Genomic DNA, 27,999 nt, shown 5'->3' on the forward strand with positions numbered 1-27,999 from the left:
ATTGCAACATTTACGAGGAGTTTGGATGGTACATGGATCGGGGGATGGGGTTATGGGGGGTATATAGTCTGGGTGCAGAAGATCAAGTTGCATGGACTAGATGGGCCAAAATGGCCTTTTTCACCCTCTGAGTGTTGCAGATGCCTGTCTCGTGATAAGAAGGTTCTAACTCATCTCACTCACCCTGTTATTTCCCTGTTTATCCTTTCAAGTTTAACAGGGACCTGTGGGGCAACTTTTTCAGGCAGAGGATAGTGAGAAAACGAAGTGGGCTGCCAAAGGAACTGGTTGAGCCAGGTACAATACTAATATTTATGAAGCATTTGCATAGGTACACAGAGAAGCCGGACGTGAAAGGATATGGGATGAATACAAGAAATTGACAGTAATTAGGTGGGCAGTGTGGTTAGTGAGGACCAGTTGGGTGGAAAGGCCTGGGCCTGTACCTCTGCTCTATTGCTGTGTGACTCTGTATTTCTTGTTCACTCTGAATCTACTTCACTCTTTTGGGAAAAAAACTATCTCACACCACTTTCTCTGTATAAAGACTATCTTCCCATCTTAACTCTGGTTCTTTTTGCCAGTAGCCTATATAGCTGTGGCTGGGTACAGTCCATCATTATCCCACCAAAGCCAAGCAAATCTCCTCACCTCATTAGTTCAAACAGGCTCTTTGGCCCATCTACCGTAGATGTCGGATTATAAGCTGCTACTTTTTTCCCACATTTTGAACAGCTTTGAACTCTGCGGCCTTTAATACGGTGCGGCTAATGCATGATTTTTTTCATGCCGCCAAAAACATTTTGCCTCGTAACAGTAGACCAATAAAATTGATGAGTAGTTCACAGAGGTCCAATGAAATTGTACAATAAATCAAGCGCACTTTCACAATTAAATTATTGTAAATCAGTCATTTGTACTCACCCTCATCAACATGGAAAACACTCGAAGAAAAGCATTGTGCTGCCTTTATGGCAGTTATTTAGTTTATAATATTTTCGCTTAGTAATTCATTTTCTAGTTAAAGTTAGAAGTGTTTTAACTATATTTGTTTTCTGTACTACATCGCGGGATGCTATGACGTCACACCCGGTTTCGCCGCGTCTTGTGGGAAATATACTGGTTTGCGATAAACGGGAAGGCGGGGGGCAAGCGGCATTAGATCTGAGCGAACGCTGCTTTTAAGTTACAGGCGATCAATAACTTTTCCTGGTAGGCTGCAGTATATATATTTTTTACCAGTCGTTAGGAGATATTGGAATGTTGTTCAGTAAAAAAGTATACACAACGTATATTTAAAAGTAGCCGTGTTACAGGCACGGTTCGAAAAAAAGCATTTGCAATATGTATTTGTTTATGTTACCATATGGATTTAATTAAAAGTTAAAAAATCCTCACGTGTAATATCTTTCTGTGTAAATATCTCATATTACAACGTGGGACACCTGCGGCCGAAAATCCGGTGCGGCCTGTACAAGTAAAAAATTGATTTTCTTTCTAAAATTAGAGCCAGCGGCTTTTAATCAGGTGCGCTCTGTAGTCCGGAATCTACGGTAGTTTGTGCTGAGCCATTATTCTGCCTAGTCCCATTGACATACACCTGGATCTTAAGCCTCCTTACCCCTCCCATCCATGTACCTACCCAGATTTCTCTTCGATCTGGAAACCGAAAGCATGTCTACCACATGCCTGCTTGGGTTTACAAAATGCCTCTGAAACCTCCCTTCAGTCTCCAACCCTCAGGGAATAAAGTCTTAACCAATTCAACCTTTCCCTGTAACTCAAGTCCTGGCATCGTCCTTCTAAATTTTCTCTGCACCCTTTCAGTCTTATTGATGTTTTTCCTGTCGGTAGGTGACCCAAACTGCTACAGGCACTGAAGGGCTTGAGTTGTCCGAGATGCCAGATAGGTTGGCACTGTTTCCCCTGCAGTTGAGGAGGCTGAGGGGCAACCTTAGAGGTTTATAAAGTCATGAAGAGGCATAGATGAGATGGATGGTCAACCTTCAATTTGTGGAGAGTCGACTAGAGGGACTGATTAGAGGTGAGAGGACAAAAAGGTGTAAAGGGGAACCTGGGGGGGTAATTTTTTTTTGTTGGAAAAGCAGGGTGTTGGGCTTATGGAAGGACCTATCAGCCTCAGAGCTGGGTGATTTACACGTTTTTGAAAACACTTGGATAGGTACAGGGATGGAAGAGGTTTGGAAGAATACAGAAAAAAAACAAGGGCAAATGGGATTATCCTATTTGGGTATCTTGGCCAGTGTGGATTAGATGTATTTGTTTACTGAGGTACAGCACAGAACAGGCCCTTCCGGCACTGTGCAAATCACAGGACAATTCACAGAGACAGATTAACCTACCAAACGCATCCTCTTTGGACTGGGATTGAGCCAGTTTCTGTGCTCTATATCTCCGACTATTCTTTGAATGGTTGAAAGTAAATTTATTATCAAAGAATGTCATCTGCCTGATTCACAGAGGAACAAAGGAATACAACAGAATAAATGAGAAACTACACCCAAAGACTGATGAGCAGCTAATGTGAAAAACTGTGCAGATACCAAGAAAAGCTAATAACAATAATATACTACATTGAGATTCATTTTCTTTCAGGCATTTACAGGTAAATAAATACAATAGAATTTATGAAAAATTACACTTGGTGGCCACTTAATTAGGTATACATGTACACCTCTTTAATGCAAATATCTAATCAGCCAATCATGTGGCAGCAAATCAATGCATAAAAGCATGGGGCCATGGTCTAGAGGTTCAGTTCTTGTTCAGACCAAACATCAGAATGGGGAAGAAATGTGGTCTCAGTGACTCTGACAGTGGAGCGTGATTGCTGGTGCCAGACGGGGTGGTCTGAGTATCTCAGAAACTGCTGATCTCCTGGCAGTTTCACACACAACAGTCTAGAGATGACAGAGAATGGAGTGAAAAACAGAAATATATATAGTGAGTGGCAGTTCTGTGGGCAAAGATGCCCTGTTAATGAGAGAGGTCAGAGAAGAGTGGCCAGACTGATTCAAGTGGATAGGAATGTGTGAAGTGAGGCGAGGGCCTGCGTTGGTCAGAGTTGACCGTGGATGATACATACTGGATGTCTAGATAGGCAAGCCCTGGGTAGTACACACTGCTCCTCACCTCGGATGAACTCAAGGGAACAGCAGAAATCTGTATAGTTTGGCACCATCCGTGTCGCAGGGGAAGCCAGTCAGCATTGAACTCCATGTAGGACTATCTTAGGGATTCCAGCTTTGGAATTCCCCCCCCCTCCCCAGGGTTTACTCCTGAAGCCTTCTCGTGAGTGGGTATAGCCGCAAGGCAGCGGAAGTTTGAGATCAGGGTTTCCCTTCTCCGAGATGAGTTGCCAACTGTGGTTGATGAGCCCCATCTGCCTGAAGCGACCGGTTTTAAGGCATCAGTAACCCGCCTTTGCACCTTCTCCCATCAGTAGAAATGGTTCCACCAGGCTTAGTAGCTAAGCCACACGTGAAGGCCAGGGGCTGGACTTAGCTGTCAGAGGCTGTTTGAGCCGCACGACATTGGTAGTGGGAGCTTGGCCCCATTACCACCCCTGATTATAAGAACCTTAAGGAAGGTGACAGTAACTCAGGTAACCAGGTATTTCAACAGTGGGGTGCTGAAGAGTATCTCTGAACGCACAACACATCGAACCTTGAAGTGGACGGGCTACAGCAGCAGCAGGCCACGAACACAGGCTCAGTGACCAGTTTACTAGACACAGGAGGTACCTGAGACACTGAGTGTGTGGGTAAACAGACCGTGCACAAACTCTGCACGTATAAAAAAAATCATGAATACTCTACTACCTCGGGATTCACTTTCTTGCAAGCATTCACGGGAAATTAAATACAGTAGAATTTATGAGAAACTGTGCATAAAGACCGACAAACAGCCAACGTGCAGAAGAAGACAAATTATGCGAAATGAAGAAAAATAGTACTGAGACCACAAGTCATAAAGATTCCTTGAAAGTGTAGAATCAGTTCAGAGCCGTAGTGAGTGATTGGAGCCGGCTTAATGGGCCGAATGGTGTCCCCGTGTTTCTGACTCATAAAAACTAACAGCCCTGTGCCCGGCCACTGCTGATAACATAGAAACAGCCACTCGCAACAAAGGTCCCCTTTGTTTGGGCCAGGCACCAGAGAGTCGTCCAACACTGCCTCCTTTCTCTCAGTGTAACCGAGACGCTGTTATAGGTGCGTGCGTTAGTGCTCCGCTGAATGAAAAGGGCCCTTTGGAATAAAGCCGTGTGGAACGCTGACAGCAAGTGGCATTGAAACCCGAGCTTTGTCAGGCCTGTAAAAATGTTTTCCTTTGGGTTGTCCCTGTTGCTATAACTGGAGCATGAAATCATGCTCGTGAGTTTATCTTGACACCCTTGCTAATCAAGAACCTATCAATCTCTGCTTTAAATATACCCAATGACTTGGCTTCACTGCCGTCTGTGGCGATGAATTCCACAGATTCACCACTTCTGGGTAAAGAAATTCCTCCTCTCCTCTGCTCTAAAAGGATGGCCTAAATTCTGAGGCTGTGCCTTCTGGTCCTAGACTCTCCCTCAGAAGGGAAGGTATCCACGCTGGTTCAGGAGCCCGATAGTTGTCAGATAATAACTGTTTGTGATCCTGGTGCTGCGGGACCTAGGGAAGTTGGCTGGACTATTTAATTTCTCATCGCTGCGTCCTCCCTTGTAATTCTCAGGGGCAGAGAACTGGAGGTTCCAGCCATGCTAGAGAGGGCAGCCGGTGTATATTCTGTGCTGCGTATCGCACAGATGTCCGTAGGAACACAAACAAACAGAAGTGGGATTCAGCTACCTGGCTGTTCAAGCCTCCCTGTCCGTGTCTAATCTGCTCCAGGCTTCAGCAAGTCTCTGCCAGATTTCCCAAGCACCTTAATTCCCCAATCTTTCCTGTCTCATCCTCCACCTTGAGCACATTTCAGAATCCGAATCGGGTTTGTTTGTTTGTTTGTTTATTTATTCATTCAGAACTGCAGTGAGGAATAGGTCTGGCCCAACGAGCTGCACCACTCAGTAACATTAGCCTACTCACAGGACAATTAATCTACTAACTGTGGGAGGAAACCGGAGCACCAGGAGGAAACTGCGGTCAAGAGGAGAACATATAGAGGCTCCTTACAGAGGATGTCGGAATTGAACTCCCAACTCCGATGCCCGAGCTGTAATAACGTCACGCTAACCGCCGCGCTACCAAGGCACCAAACACGTCGTGAAACTAACACGAGGAAATCTGCAGATGCTGGAAATTCAAACAATGCGCACAAAATGCTGGTGGAACACAGCAGGCCAGGCAGCATCTATAAGGAGAAGCACTGTCTACGTTCCGGGCCGAGACCCTTCGTCGGGACTAACTGAAAGGAGAGCTAGTAAGAGATTTGAAAGTAGTGGGGGGAGGGGGAAATGCGAAATGATAGGAGAAGACCGGAGGGGGTGGGATGAAGCTAAGAGCTGGAAAGGTGATTGGCGAAAGTGATAGAGAGCTGGAGAAGGGAAAGGATCATGGGACGGGAGGCCTCAGGAGAAAGAAAGGGGGAGAGGACACCAGATTGAGATGGAGAACAGGCAGAGTGATGGGCAGAGAGAGAAAAAAAAACAAACAACTAAATATTGTCAGGGATGGGGTAAGAAGGGGAGGAGGGGCATTAACGGAAGTTAGAGAAGTCAATGTTCGTGCCATCAGGTTGGAGGCTACTCAGCCGGTATATAAGGTGTTGTTCCTCCAACCTGAGTTTGGATTCATCTTGACAATAGAGGAGGCCATGGATAGACATATCAGAATGGGAATGGGACGTGGAATTAAAATGTGTGGCCACTGGGAGATCCTGCTTTTTCTGGTGGACCGAGCGTAGGTGTTCAGCGAAACGGTCTCCCAGTCTGCGTCGGGTCTCACCAATATATAAAAGGCCACACCGGGACCACCGGACGCAGTATATCACACCAGCCGACTCACAGGTGAAGTGTCGCCTCACCTGGAAGGACTGTCTGGGGCCCTGAATGGTGGTGAGGGAGGAAGTGTAAGGGCAGGTGTAGCACTTGTTCCGCTTACAAGGATAAGTGCCAGGAGGGAGATCGGTGGGAAGGGATGGAGGGGACGAGTGGACAAGGGAGTCGCGTAGGGAGCGATCACTGCGGAAAGCAGAGTGGGGGAGGGAAAGATGTGCTTGGTAGTGGGATCCCGTTGGAGGTGGCGGAAGTTACAGAGAATTATACGTTGGACCTGGAGGCTGATGGGGTGGTAGGTGAGGACAGGGGGAACCCTATCCCGAGTGGGGTGGCGGGCGGATGGGGTGAGGGCAGATGTGCGGGAAATGGGAGAGATGCGTTTGAGAGCAGAGTTGATGGTGGATGAAGGGAAGCCCCTTTGTTTAAAAAAGGAAGACATCTCCTTCGTCCTGGATTGAAAAGCCTCATCCTGAGAGCAGAAGCGGTGGAGACGGAGGAATTGCGAGAAGGGGATAGCATTTTTGCAAGAGATGGTTAGAAGAGGAATAGTCCAGGCAGCTGTGAGAGTCTGTAGGCTTACAGTAGATAAGCCTTCTCCAGAGATGGAGACAGAAAGATCAAGAAAGGGGAGGGAGGTGTCGGAAATGGACCAGGTGAATTTGAGGGCAGGGTGAAAGTTGGAGGCAAAGTTAATGAAGTCAACGAGCTCAGCATGCATGCAGGAGGCAGCGCCAATGCAGTCGTCGATGTAGAGAAGGAAAAGAGGGTGACGTCGTGAACCTTTTTGTTTTGTGGCAGCACTACAGTACAATTCATAAAAACTAGTATAAATTACAATAAGAAAAATTATATGTCAAAAGTAGTGCAAAGAGGAGAGCGAAAACAGTTGAGGTAGTGATCAACGTCCATTCAGAAATCTGATGGCAGAGGGGAAAAAGTTTTCCTAAAACACTGAGTGTGCATCTTCAGGCTCCTGTACCTCCTTCCTGGGGGTAGCAGTGAGAAGAGAGCATGTCCTGGGTGATGGGAGTCCTTAGTGATGGAAGAGTGGATGCCCTGTTTTTGAGGCATCACCTTTTGAAGATGTCCTCTGTTGAGGAAGCTGGTGCCCATGAAGAAGTTGACTGAGTTTGCAGCCCTGGGCAGCTTTTAATGAGCTTTCTCTCTACAACTCTCTGGGGCAGGGAATTCCAGAGCTAAACTTGGTCCCAGCTGTCTGTCGTACTGGCCGTTATAAAAGAGCATTCCGGTCTTTCACACTTCCCTCTGCACCACCTCTTGCAGCCATGCAAAATGGACTGCTCCTTTTCAGCAGTTAACTGTGAACCTGCTCCTGCCATCGCACCTTCCTTCAAAAGGACAACTTGTGGCTTCCAGGACTTGCCCTCTTCTCATTGCTATCATCAGGGAAGAAGTACAGGAGCCTGAAGATGCACACTCAACGATTCAGGAGCAGCTACTTCCCCTCCACCATCTGATTTCTCAGCGATTCTATGAATGGTACCTCACTATATTTGCTTTCTTTTTGCATTAAAAAAAAATGTATTTTAATTTTTAATATGTATTTCTTATTGTAATTAATAATTTATGAAGCAACAACACACACAAAATGCTGGTGGAACACAGCAGGCCAGGCAGCATCTATAGGGAGAAGCGCTGTTGACGTTTTGTGTGTGTTGTTTGAATTTCCAGCATCTGCAGATTTCCTTGTGTTTAATAATTTATGTATTGCTTTGTACTGCTGTCACAAAACAAATTTCACAACATATGTCAGTGATAATAAACCTGTTCTGACTCTGAAATGTCTCCTTGTCTACCTCCAGACTTGTGCAGATGTGTCTACCCAGTCTCTGCCTGAGGGATGAGAGCATAGTGTTAGAACATAGTCCACAATCGACCAAGATGCAGTCTATTATCCCTCCATTTTACATTCAGCCAATCTATGTACAGTACATAAGCTATCTTGTGTATTTATATTTATTGTGTTCTTTATCTTTTATCTTATTATGTCTTTTTTTCTGGATCACAGTAACAATTATTTTGTTTTAGAATTAGAATAGAATTTATTTAAATCTTACATCTGTCCCACAACGTGTTGCGTATGACTCTGTCGCAATGTACAGACTTGTGAATTTATAAGTCCAGTGGGCTGTAGAAAGGAGCTGTCCTGTAGCCTGCTGGTCCTGGCTTTAGTGCTGCGGCACCGTTTGCCAGACGGAAGCAGCTGAAACAGTTTATGGTCGGGGTGACCGGTGTCCCCGATGATCTTCCAGGCCTTCGTAAGTGTCCTCAATGGAGAGATGTTCACATCCACAGATGTGCTGGGCTGTTCATACCTCTCTCTGCAGTGCCAAGTGATCAAGGTAGTTCCCACACCAGGTGGTGATACAGCCAGTCAGGATGTTCTCAAATGGTGCCCTTATGGAAAGTCTTGAGGATCTGGGGGCCCGTGCCTTTACACTTGGATATTGGAAAATTAAACAATTCCCTGCTTGTCCATCTACCTTGTTGAAATGCCTCTTAAACAGGCAGAGTGAGCAGGCAGAGTTTTTCCTCTTTAGAGCGAAGAAGGATGAGGGATGATTTTGATGAGGTGCACAAGAGGCATAGAAAGAATTGGCAGTACAAAAAAACTGGATGAACTCAGCGGGTCGGGGAGCATCCGTTGAAAGAAGCAGTCAACGTTTCGGGTTGAAACCCTTGTTGGGGTAATCTATTGCATCCGGTGCTCCAGTGCGGCCTCCTCTATATCGGCGAGACCCGACGCAGATTGGGGGATCGCTTCGTCGAGCACCTCCTCTCCGTCCGCCACAACAGACAGGATCTCCCGGTTGCCACCCACTTCAACTCTGCTTCACATTCCCATTCGGATATGTCCATACATGGCCCCCTCTACTGCCATGATGAGGCCAAACTTTGGTTGGAGGAACAACATCTCATATACCGTCTGGGTAGTCTCCAGCCCCTTGGTATGAACATTGAATTCTCCAACTTCTGGTCATTCCCTCCCTCTCCCTTCCCCCATCCCACCTTCACTCTGTCTCCTCTTCTAACTGCCTATCACCGCTCATGACTCTGCCTTCTTCTACTACCCATAGTGTTTTCCCCTTAGATTCCTTCTTCACCTCTCCTGCCTATCCCCTCCCTGCTTTCCTTCCCCCACCCCTTGATCTTTCCTCTGATTGGTTTTCCACCCTCTCCCCACCTTCTTTATAGGGCCCCTGCCCCCTCCTTCTTCAGTCCTGACGAAGGGTCTTGACCCGAAACGCTGACTGCTTCTTTCAACGGATGCTGCCCGACCTGCTGAGTTCATCCAGCTTGTTTGTACGTGTTGATTTGACCACAGCATCTGCAGTGCACTTTGTGTTTATGAATTGCCAGTGTCTTTTTCCCAGGGTGGCATTGGCCAATACCAGACAACCTTTATTTAAGGTGAAGGGAGGAACGTATGGGGGGAACGTCAGAGATAGGTGAGTGGGTGGAATGCGTTGCCTGGGAGGTGGTAGAGGCAGATGCTTTCGGGAGACCTGAGAAACATTTGGACGGGCACGTGAATGAAATGAAGATGGAGGGTTAAGTGGGAGGGAAGGGTTAGATTGATCGGGGAGCAGGTTAATATAGATTGCTAGGCACCGTGAGGGGAAGGGCCATTTACCGTGCGGTGCGGTCGCTGTTGTATCTGCTTCCAGCGACTCCCCAAGCAGAGTGTTCCAGACACCTGTGTGTGGTGGTAGGGTAACACAACGCTCTACAGCACAGGGTTCAGTTCCCACCATTGCCTGTAAGGAGTTTCTACCTTCTCCCCCATGACAACACGGGTTTCCTCCAGGTGCTCTGATTTCCTCCCACAGTCCAGAGACGTACCAGCAGGGAGGCTAATTGTTCATTGTAAATTGTCCCATGATTAGGCTAGGATTAAGTCGGGGGATTGCTGAGCAGAGTGGCTGGAAGAGCCTGCCCTACAATAAAATCACTAGACCAACGCATCTTTAAACATTTCACATTGTTCAGATTCAGATTCTCAGGATCAGGCCACAAAGCAACAAAGCTCTCGACATTGCGTCAGTGATAATAAACCTGATTTTCATTATAACAGGAATGTTTAGAAATGTTGATGGTTTGACATCTGGTTTACTCATTACTGTATCTGGAGCATGGTGTGTGGTTGGAGTTGGAGATGGGATCCAGAGCACTCCTCTTAAATTCACAGGAAACCCTCTCCTGCCCTCTGTGCAACACATGACCGAGAAACAAAGTATTAATAAAGGTAAAGATCTAAAGATGAGCTTTTTCCTTCATGTGTACATCAAAACATCGTCTGTTTACTGACTTCCATAGATGCTGCCTGACCTCCAGCACTGTGTGTGTGTTGCCCTGCATTTCCAGCATCTGCAGAATCTCTTGCATCTCTGGTGTTAGATTATTGAAGCTTTAGTGCAGTTGGCTTCTGTATATAAACCTCCTATCATGAGAGGATCAGATAATGTGATTTTAAGTGCAGACTGAAAGTTAAATGTCTGAAACCATGAGCCAGTCTAATTGGAATCTGTTTCCAGAAGAAGATTGTTGTCTTTATGAAATCTAGCCGTGACTGATTAACTCCATGGAGTGTGGCCTACTAAACAGGCACAGTACAGAGTCCTGCTCTCTGAAGCAGATTCTTAATATAAAGTTATTGACTCGGTGCCAAAGTTGATGGTGCACAATTCATTATAAATAGCTTCTTCTCTTCTCTTCCCCTGGGAACCAGGCGAGGTCTCCGTGTGCAGCCAGCAGGATAAGCGCACAGTTCTGGGCTGCCTGATCCTCATTAGTGTTCGAGCTGAGGGGTGTGTTTGGAGCGTTGGTTGCGGCTCTGAGAACCGGAGTGAGCAGGGGAGGAAGACAGAGGGATGCCTGTGAGAGGAATTCACAGAGGGAGCTGCCGAGGAGTGAGAAGTCAGTAGGCTGAGTTTTTGCACTTGGTTGTTTTGTACTGGTTTGCAAACCTGATGTGTGAACTCCTTTCACAGTGGCAAGGATGCAGCCTATTTTGTAAGTTGGGGAGAGCCATTGGAAGTCGGAGGTGCCGAAGGTGCTGGGAATCAGAGTTCAGGATTCCCTTGAAGTTTAACTTGCTGGATGAGTCAGGTGGAAGTAAGGCTTGAAGCATTTGTTTGCATTCATTAAAAAGAGCAGCGTGTGATAGCGTCAGCGATCACTGATCGGGCTTCGATTTCTGCCGCTCTCTGTGAGGAGCTTGTGCGTTCTCCCTGTGACCACATAGCGTTCCGATTTCCTCCCACACACGCTTATTTTCATATTTCTCGCCCCAGTGGACAATTTCACATCCTCCCCCTCTTTGTGTGATCTTTTAGTCTCAGTAGCTTAGCATAATACAATGCAGTGCCAGTGGTAACACTGTGGTTCAATTCCCCGTGACCTCGTGGATCTCCCCCCCCCCCCCCCCACGCCAGGAGGTCAAAGGGTTATGCTACCTTGTGGGCATGCTCTGATGGCAACAATCATGGGTTGACCCCAGCACAATCAGCGATTTGGTTTCAGAACCAGAATATGTTGGCATGTCGTGAAATTTCTTGTCTTTGTGGCAAAAGTACAATGCAATACGTAATAACTGAGACTAAAGACTGTGAATTCCAGTAAGGGTGTGTGTGTGTGTGTGTGTGTGTGTGTGTGTGTGCGTGTGGGTGTGTGTGTGTGTGGGTGTGTGTGTGTGTGTGTGTGTGTGTGTGGGTGCGTGCGTGCGTGCGCACCTTCAGGCTTCTGTACTTCTCCCTGATGGTAGCAATGAGAACAAGGCAGGACCTGGGTGACGTGGGTCCTTAACGATGGACACCGCTACCGTGAGGCATCGCTCCCTCAAGATGCAAACAACTCAATTCACTGTACATGTGACAAGTAAGCTAATCTTTTATCTGTAGTGTTGGTCCGCTATCATGTGGAATATTGTGAGTAATTTTGGGACTTGTGGCTAAGGAAGAACCTTGGAGAGAGCCCTGAGGAGTTTCACAAGAAACATCCTAAAAATGAAGGATGGATGTATGAGGACAATTGTCACCCTGAGGGTTCATTTTCCTTCCAGGCATTTACTGGAAAATAGGGAGATACAGTCGAATTTATGAAAAGCTATAAAAAGTGGCAAATAACCAATATGCAAATAAAAGTAAATAATTAATCAGAGTCAGGTTTATACATAAATAAAATAGTTATATAAGTAGTGCAAAAATAGAAATAAGAATAGTAGTGGGGTAGTGTTCATGGGTTCAGTGTCTATTCAGGAATCGGATGGCAGAGGGGAAGAAGCTGTTCCTGTGTGCCTTCACGCTCCTGGTACCTCCTTCCTGATGGTAGCTATAGTAATACTGAGCACACGGGTTGTAGGCTGTTCAGTGTTGAGGTGAGTGAACTTATCCACCCTGGTTGAGGTGTCTGCTGGTTGAAGGGTAACTCTTCCTGAACCTGGTGGTGTGGGACCCCAGCCCCTGTACCTCCTGATGGTAGCAGTGGAAGAGAGCAAGGCCTGGATGCTGGGCGCTGCTTTCTTGTGGCAGTGCTCATGGTGTGCTTTGTCTCTGACGGCACATTCATGCCTTATTTAAATATCATATCTGATCCCATTCCTGGAAGCTCATACTAATATACACATACGTTCTGGTGAAGGGTCTCGGTCCGAAATGTCGACTGTTTATTCAGTTCCATAGATGCTGCCTGACCTGCAGTGTTCTTCCAGCACTTTGTCCGTGTTGCTCTGGTGTCCCTCCTGTCTAAATGTACGCTTGCTTCATTTCCATCCTAACTGATACAAATGTCACCACCCTGCTCTCTCACACTGTCAGAACAGTACTTGGATAGTTCTGTGCAGTGTTCCAAAGAGTTGCAATGACAAGGCAACCTGGAGTGTAATGTTCATGTGTGGTTGCGTCATTATAGGAAGCTTCAGAGAGGCTGCAGAGGAGGTTTACCAAGTTGTTGACTGGATCAGAGAGCATGTTTTATGAGGAGAGGTTGAGTGAGCTGGGGCTTTTCTCTTTGGAGTGTAGGGGGATGAAAGGTGAAGTGATAGAGGCGTACAAGATGGTAGGAGGTCTAGATAGAGCAGACTGCAGTGCCTTTTTCCCAGGGTGGAAATGGCTATTATGAGAGGGCGTAATTTTCAGGTGGTTGGAGGAAAGTATAGAAGGGATGTCAGAGATAGTTTTTTTTTAAAACAGAGTGATTTAAAAGGTCAGCATAACATTGTGGGCCAAAAGGCCTGCACTGTGCTCTAGGGTTGTGAGTTCCACATTAAACAACTGGAATCATAGAACCTATCTGAATGAAGTGAAATGCTAAATCCTCGCATCAAAGTTGGCCTCTTTAGGCGGGGAAAGTAATCGTAAAGGAATTTATCAATATGACGATCTTCCAGTTTCTGAAATGCGCCTTGGCTTTTAAACAGGTTGTTGGGCAAATGCCTTGCGATTGAAGTCTCAATTGCCCAATAGCAAACAGGAAAAATAGATGTAACTGTGCAGGGATAAGTAAACGCCAAAGCAATGAACATCCGGGCTCAGGTGTATGAGTTGTTAACACACACAGTTTTTGTAGTCTTTCAAATATGGATTGCACTGGATGCATGTTGAAGAACAGAATTTGAACTGTTTGATAGATTCTTTCCAATGTTTAGAACATAGAACAAACTGTACAGAAAAGGCCATTTACCTCACCATGTTGTGTCAACCTTTCAACCTAGTCCAAGAAAAAAATGTAAATGTAACTCCTCCCTCCCACGTAGCCCTCCATTTTTTCTATCATCCATCTGCCTTTACCTCCATCCCTGGCAGTGCATTCTGCACCCCGACCGACCACTCTCTGTGTATATATTTTAAAAAAGCCCTTGTCTTTGACATCCTCCCGACACCTTAAATTTATGCCTCATCGTAATGGTCACTTCTGCCCTGAGATGAAGTCTCGGGCTGTCCACTCAGTCTGTGCCTCTTACCACCTTGTACACCTCTATCAAATCACCTCTCATCCTCCTCTGCTCCAAAGTGAAAAGCCCCAGCTTGCTCAGCCTATCCTCATGAAGAAATGCTCTCTAATCCAGGCAGCGTCCTGGTAAGCCACCTCTGCATTCTCTCTAAAGCTTCCACATCATTCCTATAACTCCAAGCGTGGTCTGACCAGGATTTTATAGAGCCGCAACTTTACCTCACAGCTCCCCCGACCATAAAGGCCGACACACCATTCTCCTCCTCAACCACCCTATCAACTTGCATGGCAACTTTGAGGGACTTATAGACATGAACCCCAAGATCCCTCTGCTCTTCGACACTGCTACGAAGCCGGCCATTAACCCTTTATTCTAATTTTTTTTTTTGAACAACTTCAGCACAGAAAAACATTAACTTCCGGTCTCTGTCAAGCTCTAGTTGATAGCGATATTAGCAACTAACAGACAGGTTCAAAGTCTGGTGACCTTATTAAAATTTACCTCTGCCTGCAAGGCTCCCTTTATCACAGTACAGAGGAGGGAATTTCACAGATAAATGAGATTGTTCAGTAGTCTGTGTGTATTTTGAAACTACATTCTTTAACCATAATGAACGATCTGTAAGTTCTGTGTGTTTGATGATTTTAGTCTGGACCTTTCCTGTCAATTATTGGGGAAAATAAGCCTCATCGATGAAATAACTCTGTATTTCTTCACTTATGTTCCTTCATTTACAGCCATAAGACATAGGAGCAGAATTAGACCATTTGGTCCATTGAGTCAGTATCAACATTCCATAATGTCTGATTTATTATCCCTTTCAACCCCATTCCCCTGCCTTCTCCCTGTAACCTTTGACACCCCGATTAATCATTTAAATATACCCAATGATCTGGCCAGTAGCAATGAATTCCACAGATTCAATACCCTCTGGCTAAAGAAATTCCTCCTCACCTCTGTTCTAAATGAACATCCTTCTGTTCTGAGGCTGTGCCCTCTGGTCCGAGCTAATCGCTACCTTGCTTTTTTTTGGATATTTGATTACATTGAAAGTGCTGCAAAAAAAATACAAACAATCATGGAATGGCAGAACAGACTCGATGGGCCAAGTGGCCTGACTCTATGCCTATGTCTTGTGCTGCAATTCAAATCAAATCAAATTCTTTCAGTTTTTCCTAAATGTGAATTTTAAAATCTTTCAAGAAGTTCAAAATTATCCACAGATTTAATGTAGATGAATGATACAATAAATGGGCCAGGAAATAATGTAGATGATTGATTAATTTGAGTAAATTCCTTTAGACTGTGCAGAGTAGAATACAGTTTTATTATTCCTGTTCAGCGTTTGGACTATCATTGTTCTGCTGATTATTGCCTTGTGAACTAGCCACTTGTCCTCAGATGAAGGTCACTGTGCAAAGTCAAGCTAAGTTCATTATTAAAGTGCGTATCTGTGACTATGAGATTAATATTTCTGCGTGCATTTAAAGAAAATACTGAAGCACAATAGAATTTAGGAAAAAGCATACATCAACGAAAACCAACAACCAATACGCAAAAGGAGACAGATTGTGTAAATAAATAAATACTGAGAACATGAGTTTTCGAGTCCTTGAAAGTGAGTCTGTAGGTTGTGGAATCAGTTCAGAGTTGAGGTGAGTGAAGCTGTTGTGAAGGATTCAGAGGCCTGTTGGTTGAGGGGTAATAATTGTTCCTGAGCCTGGTGGTATGGAACCTAAGGCTCCTGGAAGTAGCAAGGAGAGAGTGTATGACCAAGATTGTGGGAGTCCCGATGATGGCTCCTACTTTCTTGTGGCTCAGTGGTGGGGAGGACTTTGCCTGTGATGGACTGGGCTGCATTTGCCACTTTTGTAGGCTTTTCCGTGCCCGGGCATTAGTGTTTCCATACTAGGCTGGGATGTAACCAGTCAGAATATTGACTTGTTTATTGAGATACAGCACAGAATAGGCCACACTGCCCGGCAACCCCAGCCTAATCACGGAACGACTTACAATGATCAATTAACCTACCAACCGGTATGTCTTTGGACTTTGGGAGGAAACCCGAGCACCCAGAGGAAACCCACACAGCCACAGGGGAGGACACACAAACTCCTTACGGGCAGCGGAGGGAATTGAACACAAAGTACACTGCAGTTGCTGTGGTCAAAGCAACATGTACAACAAGCTGGAGGAACTCAGCAGGTCGGGCAGCATCCGTGGAAATGAGCAGTCAACGTTTCGGGCCGAGACCCTTCGTTAGGAATTGAAACAACACACACAAAATGCTGGTGGAACACAGCAGGCCAGGCAGCATCTATAGGGAGAAGCACTGTCTACGTTCCGGGCCGAGACCCTTCGTCAGGAAACGAAACGTCGACAGTGCTTCTCCTTATAGATGCTGCCTGGCCTGCTGTGTTCCACTGGCATTTTGTGTGTGTTGTTTGAATTTCCAGCATCTGCAGATTTCCTCGTGTCAGGAATTGAAGCTGGGCCGCCAGTTCTGTAAATCGCTGTGCTAACCACTGCGCTTCTGTGTGTATCTATAGAACTTCTGTCAAAGTTTGTGAGACAAGCATTCTGTTGTTGCAACACTGGAGTGAGATGTAGACCTGAATTTGCTTAATAGAATGTGTACAGAATGCTTAATTAAAACCTCAGACAAAAGCCACAGGGCACAGCTTTACAAAGCAAATGCAATCAGATGCTTGGTCTGAAATAAAAATAGGCTGTTAGCCTGAAACACTAAGACTGTTTGTCCACCCATTGACGTTGTCTGACCTGCTTCGAGCTTACAGTGCTGTACGTTTTTATCACGGCTATTCAGTGAGTGACAGACCCTAATCCTGATAACATAGGCTCTCAGTGAATCATTTATGTCAGCCCGGGCTGCAGGAGGAGTTGCTGTTGTAAATTCACTGCTTGTAGATTGTCTCTGAGCTCGGCGCTCATACGCCAGTTTGCTCTGCATCGTGTAGGCATTGGATATCCAGCCACATCAGACTCAGACTCAGAATTGGGTTTAATATCACTGGCATATGTCATGATATTTGTTCACTGTGCGGCAGCACTCCAGTGAAGTGCATAATAGCGGGGAAAAGGCTGTAAATTATAGAACGTGTGTGTGTGTGTTTGTGTGTAGATCTCCCTCCTGGCACTTATCCTTAAAGGAGCTGTGCAGGGCAGGTTGGATTGCACAGAGAGTGTGTGGGTGCCTGGCTGTGCTATAAGGGGGAGCTGGTGGAGACAGACACAATCGAGACGAGAACTACTTGGATGAACAGTGAGTGAGTGAGTGAGTGCAGGTAGAAAGGATTAGTTTAATGCGATGCATTAATTCAACACAACAGCCTGGGTCAGAGGACCTGATCCTGTGCTGTATGTACTGTTCTCCCGTATAGATGTTTGTTTCAGTTAAAGGAATCATTTTTCTTTATCCCTCCTTCCCGCTACCTCTCTCCCCCCACCCTCCGCCCAGCTAACCAACTCTCCAAAGAGTCACCGTGGGAAATTACTGGTAATTAAAAGAAAACAGGAAGCTGATGAGCACAGGTTAATGGACGCACCAGTATGGTTTCAGATTCCCGGTTGAGTGCCTGTTCAGAGGAAAGTGAAGTATGAACTGATCATTATCCCCTCTGCAATTCCACTGGGCTATATACAGAAATAGGCAGGCCATGTTCCTGCCCTGGTATTCAATGTGGCAGCCTGGCCAAAGGTTGTAATTCTCTGCTGTACAGACCATTTTATTTATTGAGACAGTGTGGAATAGGCCCTTCCGGCCCCTCAATTTACAATTAACCTACCAACATTGGACTGTGGGAGGAAATCAGGGCATCCGGGGGGAAACCCACGTGGTCACGGGGAGAACGTACAAGCTCCTTACAGGCAGTGGTGAGAATTGAACCTGGGTTGCCTGTACTGTACAGCATTGTGCTAACAACCACACTACCATGCCACCCCACGTTAAATCCTTGATTGATCTACAGGAGTGTGCTGTCAGTTTATTATCAAAGTATGTACATGTCACCGTACACAACTCTGAGATTCATTTTCTTGCAGGCATTCACAGTAGGCATAAAGAAACACAATGGAATCGATGAAAATCTACACAAAGGACACCCAATGTGCGTGAGCAGAGAAAGATGCAATTGCAAAAATAACTAGTAATAATAATGAGTTCATTACATGGAACAGCCTCTTGCAAAGGGTACCAGTTATTTAATTGTTTGCCCGACAAGACATGATTTCTCTGCACCTTTGCACATGTGACAATAATAATTCTAACACTGAGTGTGTGCTGTTTTTGGTCAAATTTGGTTTGTTTTCTCTGGAGTGTCAGGGGTTAATGGGAGTCCTGATGGAGCTATATAAAATTCCAAGAGGTGTAGCTCATAAATCATAAACAGGAGAGCTTCTGCAGATGCTGGAAATCCAGAACAACACACACAAAATGCTGCAGGAACTCGACAGGTCAGGCTGAAGCTATGGGGAGGAATAAGCAGTCAACATTTCGGGGTGAAAACCTTCACCAGGTCCTGAAATGTCGACTGTTTATTCATTTCCACAGATGCTGCCTGACCAGCTGAGTTCCTCCAGCGTTTTATGTGTGTTGTTTTGGATTTCCAGCATCTGCAGAATCTTTGTGTCTAAAAACACAAGCCGGCTGTTTATGTTGAACGTGAACTTTTCCCCAAGTGGCTTCATCTTTTCCTACCTTCTTCCTTGTTTCCATGACCTAATTCTGCTCCTAACCCTTTCCCTTGTTTGTTTATGTGGCTCCTGTGAACTGCTTGTGCTTGGTGTAGCAGGAAACTGGCCTTCTGTGCTGACCGGAGGGCCCACCAAGCCAGTCCCATTTGGCTTCAATCATTCCCAACTTTTGCAGCCCATCTTCTTGGTAAATTGGTTTATAATAGTCACATGTAGCAAGGTGAGGGAATATTACCATAGAGCTGTACTGAACACACATACCTGCAGAGACATGCACACGCACACTTAAATGGAGACTCAGCTGTTAATTGCCATGGGAACTGCTCCGAGCTCATTTACTTTTCCACTTGGACGCTTACCCACTGGGTCCTGTCAATCACTGACGTGAGCTGAATTGGAGTTTGTTAATTCTGTTTAATTGGATCCCCTCTGCTTTGTGTGATCTGTGGAATGAGACAGGCAATGCTGTGATATACTGTACTATGGTCGACACCTCGTGTCCCGTCTGGGTAACCTGCAACCTGATGGCAGGAACATCATTTCTTTTCCCTACCCCTTCTGTCATCCTCTATTCCCCTCTCTGGCCTTCTACCTCTTTTTCCTCATCTGCCTATCATCCCCTCTTGTGCCCACCTTCTCCCATGGTCCACTCCCCTCTCCTATCAGATTCCTTCTTCTCCAACCTTTCCCACCCACCTGGCTTCACCATCACCTTCCAGCTTGTCCTCCGTCCCTCCCCCCACCCTCTTTCCGGTCCTGATGAAGGGTCTCGGCTCCAGACGGTGACTGTTAGTTTATTTCCATAGATGCAGTCTGATTTGTGTGTTGACTCCAGTATTTTGTGTGTGTTGCTCTGGAATTCCAGCATCTGCACAATCTCTTTTAAAGTTTTCAGTTCAGTAGGAGAGAGAGAAAAAGGTGAGGTAGTGTACACGGGAGAATTATCCATTCACAGTTCTGAAGGCGGAGGGGAAGAAGCTGTTCCTGGATCGTTGAGTGAATATTTTCGGGCTCCTACACCTAGGTCGTCCTTGATGTTAGCAATGAGTTGAGGGCGTGTCCTTGCTGATGGATGCTGCCGTTTTTGAAGCATTGTCTTCTGAAGATGTTCTTGATGCCAGGGGAGGCTGGTGCCCAGGATAGAGCTGGTTTAGTTTGCAATTTTCTGCAGCTTTTTCCGATTCTGTTGTTGGAGAATTGTTTGTGGCTTCATTGGTATAATAAGAGTTAAAATGTAACTAGAGGGAGAGAGGAAGGGAGCGGTAGACTGTGCCCATCCAATCAGGAAGAGAGGGTGTGGGAGCAGTAACCTGGGTCTATCCAATCAGGGAGAGAGGGTGGGAGCAGTAGCCTGTACCCATCCAATCAGGGAGAGAGAGTGGGAGCAGTAGCATGTGCCTATCCAATCAGGGAGAGAGGGTGGGAGCAGTAGCCTGTGCCCATCCAATCAGGAAGAGAGGGTGTGGGAGCAGTAACCTGTGCCTATCCAATCAGGGAGAGAGGGTGGGAGCAGTAGCCTGTGCCCATCCAATCAGGACTGACACCGGGTTTTAATCTGAAACACAGACTATTCCTCTTCCTCCCACGGATGCCCCTCCAGCAGATTGTTCAATGCCCCTTCTGTTTGGGAATTGTTCATTCTGTGAGCCTTTGATGCTCACAGGCCCTTTGGCCCACAATGCTGTGCTGACCGTACCCACTCCGAGATCAGTCTGAAGATGAGTTTTACTGGCTTCATTTCTCACGGGTACACCGGATGGTGGAGTGAGATGGGATGAATCAAATCGGCCAGGAGGGGCAGGCCGCAAGTGTTGCCACAGTTCGGGCAGCAACAGAGCAGGCCCACGACTCACCAACTGTAACTGCAGGCACTGGAAACCGGAGCACCCGGTGAAGGCCCCACGGCCCCGGAAAGGGCGTGCAAACTCCCTGCAGGCAGCGGTGGGGTTGGCTGGCGAGGGCGTTGCACTAACCGCCACACTACCGTCTCGTTCTTCCTGCCCACTTAGCGCTTCATTTTTATACGAGTCCATGTGCCTATCTGAGACTCTCGGAGAGGTCCCTAACGCATCTGCTTCTACCACTACTCCCAGCAGTGTTTTCAACGCACTTACCACTGTGTGAATAAACAAACCCGTGACAATTCCCCCCCCCCCCCCCGTACTTTCCTCCAATCACCTTTAAATGACGTCCCCTTGTATTTGCCATTTCCACCCTGGGAAGAAGTTGCCCACTGTCCGCTGGATCTATGCTTCTTATCATCTTGTACATCTCTATCAAGTCAAGTCTTATCCTCTGCTCAGAAGAGAAAAGCCCTCCCTCGCTCAACCTACCCTCATAAGACATGCTTTCTAATCCAGGCAGCATCCTGCCAAATCTCCTCTGCACCCTCACCCTCCCTATAGTGAGGCGACCAGAATGGAACACAATACTCGATATGTGGCCTAACCACAGTTTTGTAGAGCTGCACCCGATCTTTCTAGTTTTTCTGTGTGTGAGGGAGGGGGATTTGGGGTTGATGAGCCAGTTCTGGTTTTGCTTGCTTTTTTGTGGGGAAGGAGGATTTGGGGGTTAATGGCTCTGCTGCCGTTTTTTCTTTCTTGGTTTCATGGTTATCCGGAGAAGGATTTCAGAGTTGCACGCTTTGATAATAAATGAACCTTTGTACCTTTATTTTTACCTCCTGTGCCTAATGAAGTGACCACTGAGCGTATGTGTGCGGTCTTCTGCTGCTGTAGCCCATCAGCTTCAAGGCTCGACATGTTGTGCGTTCAGTGATGCTCTTCTGCACACCTCTGTTGTAACGTGTGGCTATTTGAGTTACTGTCGCCTTCCTGGCAGCTTGAAGCAGTCTGACCGTTCTCCTCCGACCTCCCTCATTAACCAGGCATTTTCACCCGCAGAACTGCCACTCACTGGATGATTTTTGTTTCTTGCACCATTCTCTGTAAACTCTAGAGACTGTTGTGTATGATCAGTAGGTTCTGAGATACTCAAACCACCCTGTCTGGCACCAACATTCATTCCACGGACAAAGTCACTTGCAGTAGATCACATTTCTCCCTCGTTCTGATGTTTAATCTGAACCTTTCGACTATGTCTGCATGGGGTTGCTGCCTCCTGATTGGCTGTTCAGGTATTTGCATTAACAAGTAGTATACAGGTGCACCCAATGAGTGTGATGATACAGAATCTTTACAAGGAAACAATTGGAACAAAAATGACGAAGTCCATTTTACTGCAAAATGGATGTGAATCCATGAATGTTACATTCACAAGTTCAATTTAAATGCTAAAAGTACACCCCGGCCTATACAAAAATAAATTGAAAAATATCGTTATTTGTTATACCTGAACTAGCCCTGAAAGCAAGTCTTGCCAAGATGCCTTTTTGAATAGGTTCCTTCATATGCGTTTGAACAACATTTTTGCTGCCTAGTAATTGAATTTCCTTTGACAATTTGCATCTGAAAAGCCCTCAAAGGAAAAAAAGGGGATTTAGCAAGCAGCATATCCTGTTCCCCAGTCACACCCAGAGTAATAACTCACTCACACAAAATCTTGTTCCCTGCAAACTCTGACCCCGGTTTTCCTTGTACTCCCTCGCCTTCAGTGTATGTCTTCAACCTGCAAGACCACCAAACCCAGCAGGTACTTACCCCAAGCAGTGAGGCTAATCACCCCCAACCACCACTACTTTATCATTGCCTGTCAGTCACCTTCTGTGCCTGGCATCACTTTATAGACAGACGTAAAATCAGTCTACGTGTAAACACTATCTTACCTATTTATATTTATTATGGTGTTTGTTAAAGACCTCCAGCATCCAGGACATGCAGTTCCCTCACTGTTCCCATCAGGTAGGAGGTACAGAAGCCTGAAGACACACACTCAGCGATTCAGGAACAGCTTCTTCCCCTGTGCCATCCGATTCCTAAATGGACATTGAAGCTTTGGACACTGCCTCACTTTTTAAAAATATATAGTATTTCTGTTTTTGCACATTTTTAAAATAATCTATACGTAGTTGATTCACTTGTTTATTTATTATTGTTTTATTTTATGTATTATTTTTCCTGTCTCTGCTAGATTATGTATTGCATTGAACTGCTGCTGCTAAATTAACACATTTCACGTCACATGCCGGTGATAATAAACCGGATTCTGATTCTCCGTTTTTTGTGCTGCATCAGATCCGGAGTAACAGTTATTTCGTTCTCCCTTACTGGAAATAATTCGGAAGACGTGTAGCTCGGGTGGTGATGAGATGATCTCCGATCTTGGTAATTTACTTGCAAACGTTTTGTCACCATGCGAGTGGACATCAGTGAGCTGTTGATTGTGGCCTGTCCTTTGCTTATCAATCAGCTGACTGGTCGTCCTTTCGGAAGCTCGATTGTGATGATGGCCCTCTCAACTCCATTCGCTTGCTTGCTCCCCGTAACCTTTGATGCCCCTCGCTAACCAAGGTCCAATCAACTTCTGACACCTTGTCCTCCAGAGCCGGCAGGGTAATCACAGTATTTCAGAATGAAATCGGTGAATGTCGCGGTCATTACTATACAGAGAGCTCACCCACCCCACTGATACCACCACTACTTCTCCAGGGACAAAAGGGCACAGATGTAACCCCGGAAGAGAGGCAGAACCCTCAACTACCTGCCGCCTGGACCTGGAATGGCTTATCTGCTGTAACATGTCCTCACCCCACTCGGTGTCAGACTTCTGACCCAATCAGCTGTATTCAGGACGCCACTCTCATTCTCCCCGTGTTTCCCACCTCAGCATCACGCCCGACTACACACTCCCCGCTTAGGCCGTGACCCGAGTTCAATTCCTGCCGCTGCCGGTGAGGAGTTCGTACGTGCTCCGGGTCGCCACTGGGTGCTCCGGGTTCATCCGGGTCGCCACTGGGTGCTCCGGGTTCATCCGGGTGCTCCCGGTCGCCACTGGGTGCTCCGGGTTCATCCGGGTGCTCCCGGTCGCCACTGGGTGCTCCGGGTTCATCCCGGTCGCCACTGGGTGCTCCGGGTTCATCCGGGTCGCCACTGGGTGCTCCGGGTCGCCACTGGATGCTCCGGGTTCATCCGCGTGCTCCGGGTCGCCACTGGGTGCTCCGGGTTCATCCGGGTGCTCCGGGTCGCCACTGGGTGCTCCGGGTTCATCCGCGTGCTCCGGGTCGCCACTGGGTGCTCCGGGTCGCCACTGGATGCTCCGGGTTCATCCGCGTGCTCCGGGTCGCCACTGGGTGCTTCGGGTTCATCCGGGTGCTCCCGGTCGCCACTGGGTGCTCCGGGTCGCCACTGGGTGCTCCGGGTTCATCCCACGTCCCGTGGATGTGCGGTTAGGGTTAGTAAACGATGTTGGCGCCGGACATCCCAAGTGTGTTTCTGCATTTCACTCGATGTTTCAATACACCCGAGACGGATAAAGCTAATCTTTTTTTCTACCGCAGCCAGCGGAGCACGCACTCCGCAGGCCTGACCTGATCGATAATTAAAATGCTAATGACGAGCCCCGCAGTAACAGCTCTGCGATCCCCGGCCCCTGTCGCTGCTCAATTCTCATTTGCACTTAGCCAGCTGAGCCCGGCTCAGGATGACGAATGAGGGGAAGGAATCGGTTCTCTTTCCCCATGATTTCTAACGAATACGCAATTAAAATGCTAAACTTCTCAGTTTTCAGTAACGTTGGCTCCACCTGGCTCAGTGGAGTTGGTTAGCACTGCCACGCGTGCTGAGAAACCGTGAAGAGCTTCTCTTTGTGGCCCATCCAGATCGCGCCTCGCATCGATGGTGTAAATCGGGTGGAAAGAGCACAGAGAAAGTTTTACGTTGCCGGGTCCGGAGGACCTGGGCTGGAAGGGAAGATGGAATAAGTTAGGGCTTTATTCCTTGGAAGGTAGAGGAGATCGAGAGGAGCTTTCAGTGAGAAGGAAAGGCGGAAATTGTGGGACTGACCAACCGCTTGGAAAGCTGTAGTTGGGCCCAACATCAATGAGTGTTGGTCCCTGGCCGATGACCCAAGGACGCCGCTGGAGGTGCGGCAGGCAGCCGTGAAACACCTTCCTGTAAATCTCATTGTGTACCCACTTTAGCAATAAATCTGACTTTGCGTTTGGGACAGGATTGAAAATCTAGACCTTTAGCATGATTAAAAGCAAGTCTTCTCTGCAGAGCACCTGTTCAGTCTCGAATCAGATTTCCATTTAAAGCTAATTTTCATCATCCGGACCATTCAGAAGTGTTAATTAAACAGAGAAGGTTTAAGCCTGTCCACGGGGCAGGCCTTGGTTGCTGCTCTGTGCAGTGAAGGGTTTTGTATATATTTGAGATACAGGGGGGAGAGGCCCTTCCAGCCATCAAAGCCGCCCCCACCCCCCCCCCCGTTTAACCCCAGCCTTGCCGCAGGCCTCGTTTCCGCAGCAGCACCCTACAAAAGGGTGATAAACACCAGTTTACATTAACATGAATTATGCGTAATTACACACGTGCAGGATAAATATTATGACAGTAACAAAGTTCAAAGTCATTTATTATCCAAGTACATATACGTCACCACACACGACCCTGGTGTTCATTTTCTTGTGGGCATACTCAATAAGCCCATATTAGAATAATAACCATAATAGAATTACTGAAAGACCGTGCCAACTTGGGTGTTCAACCAGCGTGCAAAAGACAAAGTGTACAAATATAGAAAGAAAGAAACAATAATAAATGAATATCGAGAACCGGAGATGAAGAGTCCTTGAAAGAGAGTCCATAGGTTGTGGACCATTTTAATGATGGGGCGACTGAAGTCCAGCGAAGTTGTCCCCTTTGGTTCCACGACCCTGATGGCTGAGGGGCTGGTACCTGTTCCTGAAATCTGAAGCTCCTGTACCAGCAGCAAGAAGAGAATGTGACCTGGGTGGTAGGCCCCCTTGATGATGGACGCTGCTTTCCTGCGACGGCTGTCCGTGTAGATGTGCTCTATGGTGGGAAGGGCTTAACTTGTGATGGACTGAACCATTTCATTTCTTTTTGTAGGATTTTCCACTCAAGAGTATTGGTGTTGCCACCAGGCTGTGATGCCCCACCACACATCTCTATACTTTTGTAAAGGTTCTAGATAACATGTTGATGTCTTAGCCTGAAATGTCAACTGTTTTTTCCGTTTCCATTGATGCTGCCTGACCTGCTGAGTTCCTCCAGTGTTTTCTCAGTATTTCTCAAAATTTCCAGCATCTGCAGAATCTCTTGTGACTCTGGTAATAACAGTAATGCAAGATTGAGAGAGAACAAAATATTGTCCAAGTTTGAATTCAAGAATTTCAGGTTGGTTCAAGAACCTGATGGCCACGGGAAACTTCTCACTGTCCCTCAGCACGTGTGACTATGATAAACCAAGTTACTACGCTCTCTTCTCACTGTTCCATCCGGCAGGAGGTACAGGAGCACCAGGCCACGCTCTCTTCTCACTGTTCCATCAGGCAGGAGGTACAGGAGCACCAGGCCACGCTCTCTTCTCACTGCTCCATCAGGCAGGAGGTACAGGAGCACCAGGCCACGCTCTCTTCTCACTGTTCCATCCGGCAGGAGGTACAGGAGCACCAGGCCACGCTCTCTTCTCACTGTTCCATCAGGCAGGAGGTACAGGAGCACCAGGCCACGCTCTCTTCTCACTGTTCCATCCGGCAGGAGGTACAGGAGCACCAGGCCACGCTCTCTTCTCACTGTTCCATCCGGCAGGAGGTACAGGAGCACCAGGCCACGCTCTCTTCTCACTGTTCCATCAGGCAGGAGGTACAGGAGCACCAGGCCACGCTCTCTTCTCACTGTTCCATCCGGCAGGAGGTACAGGAGCACCAGGCCACGCTCTCTTCTCACTGTTCCATCAGGCAGGAGGTACAGGAGCACCAGGCCACGCTCTCTTCTCACTGTTCCATCAGGCAGGAGGTACAGGAGCACCAGGCCACGCTCTCTTCTCACTGTTCCATCAGGCAGGAGGTACAGGAGCACCAGGCCACGCTCTCTTCTCACTGTTCCATCAGGCAGGAGGTACAGGAGCACCAGGCCACGCTCTCTTCTCACTGTTCCATCAGGCAGGAGGTACAGGAGCACCAGGCCACGCTCTCTTCTCACTGTTCCATCAGGCGGGAGGTACAGGAGCACCAGGCCACGCTCTCTTCTCACTGTTCCATCAGGCAGGAGGTACAGGAGCACCAGGCCACGCTCTCTTCTCACTGTTCCATCAGGGAGGAGGTACAGGAGCACCAGGCCACGCTCTCTTCTCACTGTTCCATCCGGCAGGAGGTACAGGAGCACCAGGCCACGCTCTCTTCTCACTGTTCCATCAGGCAGGAGGTACAGGAGCACCAGGCCACGCTCTCTTCTCACTGTTCCATCAGGCAGGAGGTACAGGAGCACCAGGCCACGCTCTCTTCTCACTGTTCCATCAGGCAGGAGGTACAGGAGCACCAGGCCACGCTCTCTTCTCACTGTTCCATCAGGCAGGAGGTACAGGAGCACCAGGCCACGCTCTCTTCTCACTGTTCCATCAGGCAGGAGGTACAGGAGCACCAGGCCACGCTCTCTTCTCACTGTTCCATCAGGCAGGAGGTACAGGAGCACCAGGCCACGCTCTCTTCTCACTGTTCCATCAGGCAGGAGGTACAGGAGCACCAGGCCACGCTCTCTTCTCACTGTTCCATCAGGCAGGAGGTACAGGAGCACCAGGCCACGCTCTCTTCTCACTGTTCCATCAGGCAGGAGGTACAGGAGCACCAGGCCACGCTCTCTTCTCACTGTTCCATCAGGCAGGAGGTACAGGAGCACCAGGCCACGCTCTCTTCTCACTGTTCCATCAGGGAGGAGGTACAGGAGCACCAGGCCACGCTCTCTTCTCACTGTTCCATCAGGCAGGAGGTACAGGAGCACCAGGCCACGCTCTCTTCTCACTGTTCCATCAGGCGGGAGGTACAGGAGCACCAGGCCACGCTCTCTTCTCACTGTTCCATCAGGCAGGAGGTACAGGAGCACCAGGCCACGCTCTCTTCTCACTGTTCCATCAGGGAGGAGGTACAGGAGCACCAGGCCACGCTCTCTTCTCACTGTTCCATCAGGCAGGAGGTACAGGAGCACCAGGCCATGCTCTCTTCTCACTGTTCCATCAGGCAGGAGGTACAGGAGCACCAGGCCACGCTCTCTTCTCACTGCTCCATCAGGGAGGAGGTACAGGAGCACCAGGTCTCACACCACCAGGCTCAGGAACAGTTAATACCCTTCAACCATCAGGCACTCGAACCAGAGGGGATAACTTCACTCACCTC

The 27,999-nt window shown here is 47.5% G+C and overlaps 1 protein-coding gene across 3 annotated transcripts in view; it reads left to right on the top strand.

Moving 5' to 3' along the window:
• Nucleotides 1-27,999, top strand: part of LOC140730848 (NHS-like protein 1) — a 436,201-nt gene that overhangs the window by 225,162 nt on the left and 183,040 nt on the right. Inside the window, exon 1 of one of the 3 annotated variants that reach the window (XM_073051806.1) lies at nt 10,152-10,268. The exons of 1 other annotated variant lie outside the window; for it this stretch is intronic. In XM_073051806.1, coding sequence (XP_072907907.1) covers nt 10,241-10,268 — 28 coding nt within the window. In that variant the 5' untranslated portion in view covers nt 10,152-10,240. Of the gene's footprint in view, nt 1-10,151; nt 10,269-10,803; nt 10,940-27,999 lie in introns of those variants that run through there. One more of the 3 variants, XM_073051805.1, reaches the window with a different exon arrangement.

The sequence above is a fragment of the Hemitrygon akajei genome, chromosome 7 (assembly GCF_048418815.1).
Source record: "Hemitrygon akajei chromosome 7, sHemAka1.3, whole genome shotgun sequence".
Taxonomy (NCBI): Eukaryota; Metazoa; Chordata; class Chondrichthyes; order Myliobatiformes; family Dasyatidae; genus Hemitrygon; species Hemitrygon akajei.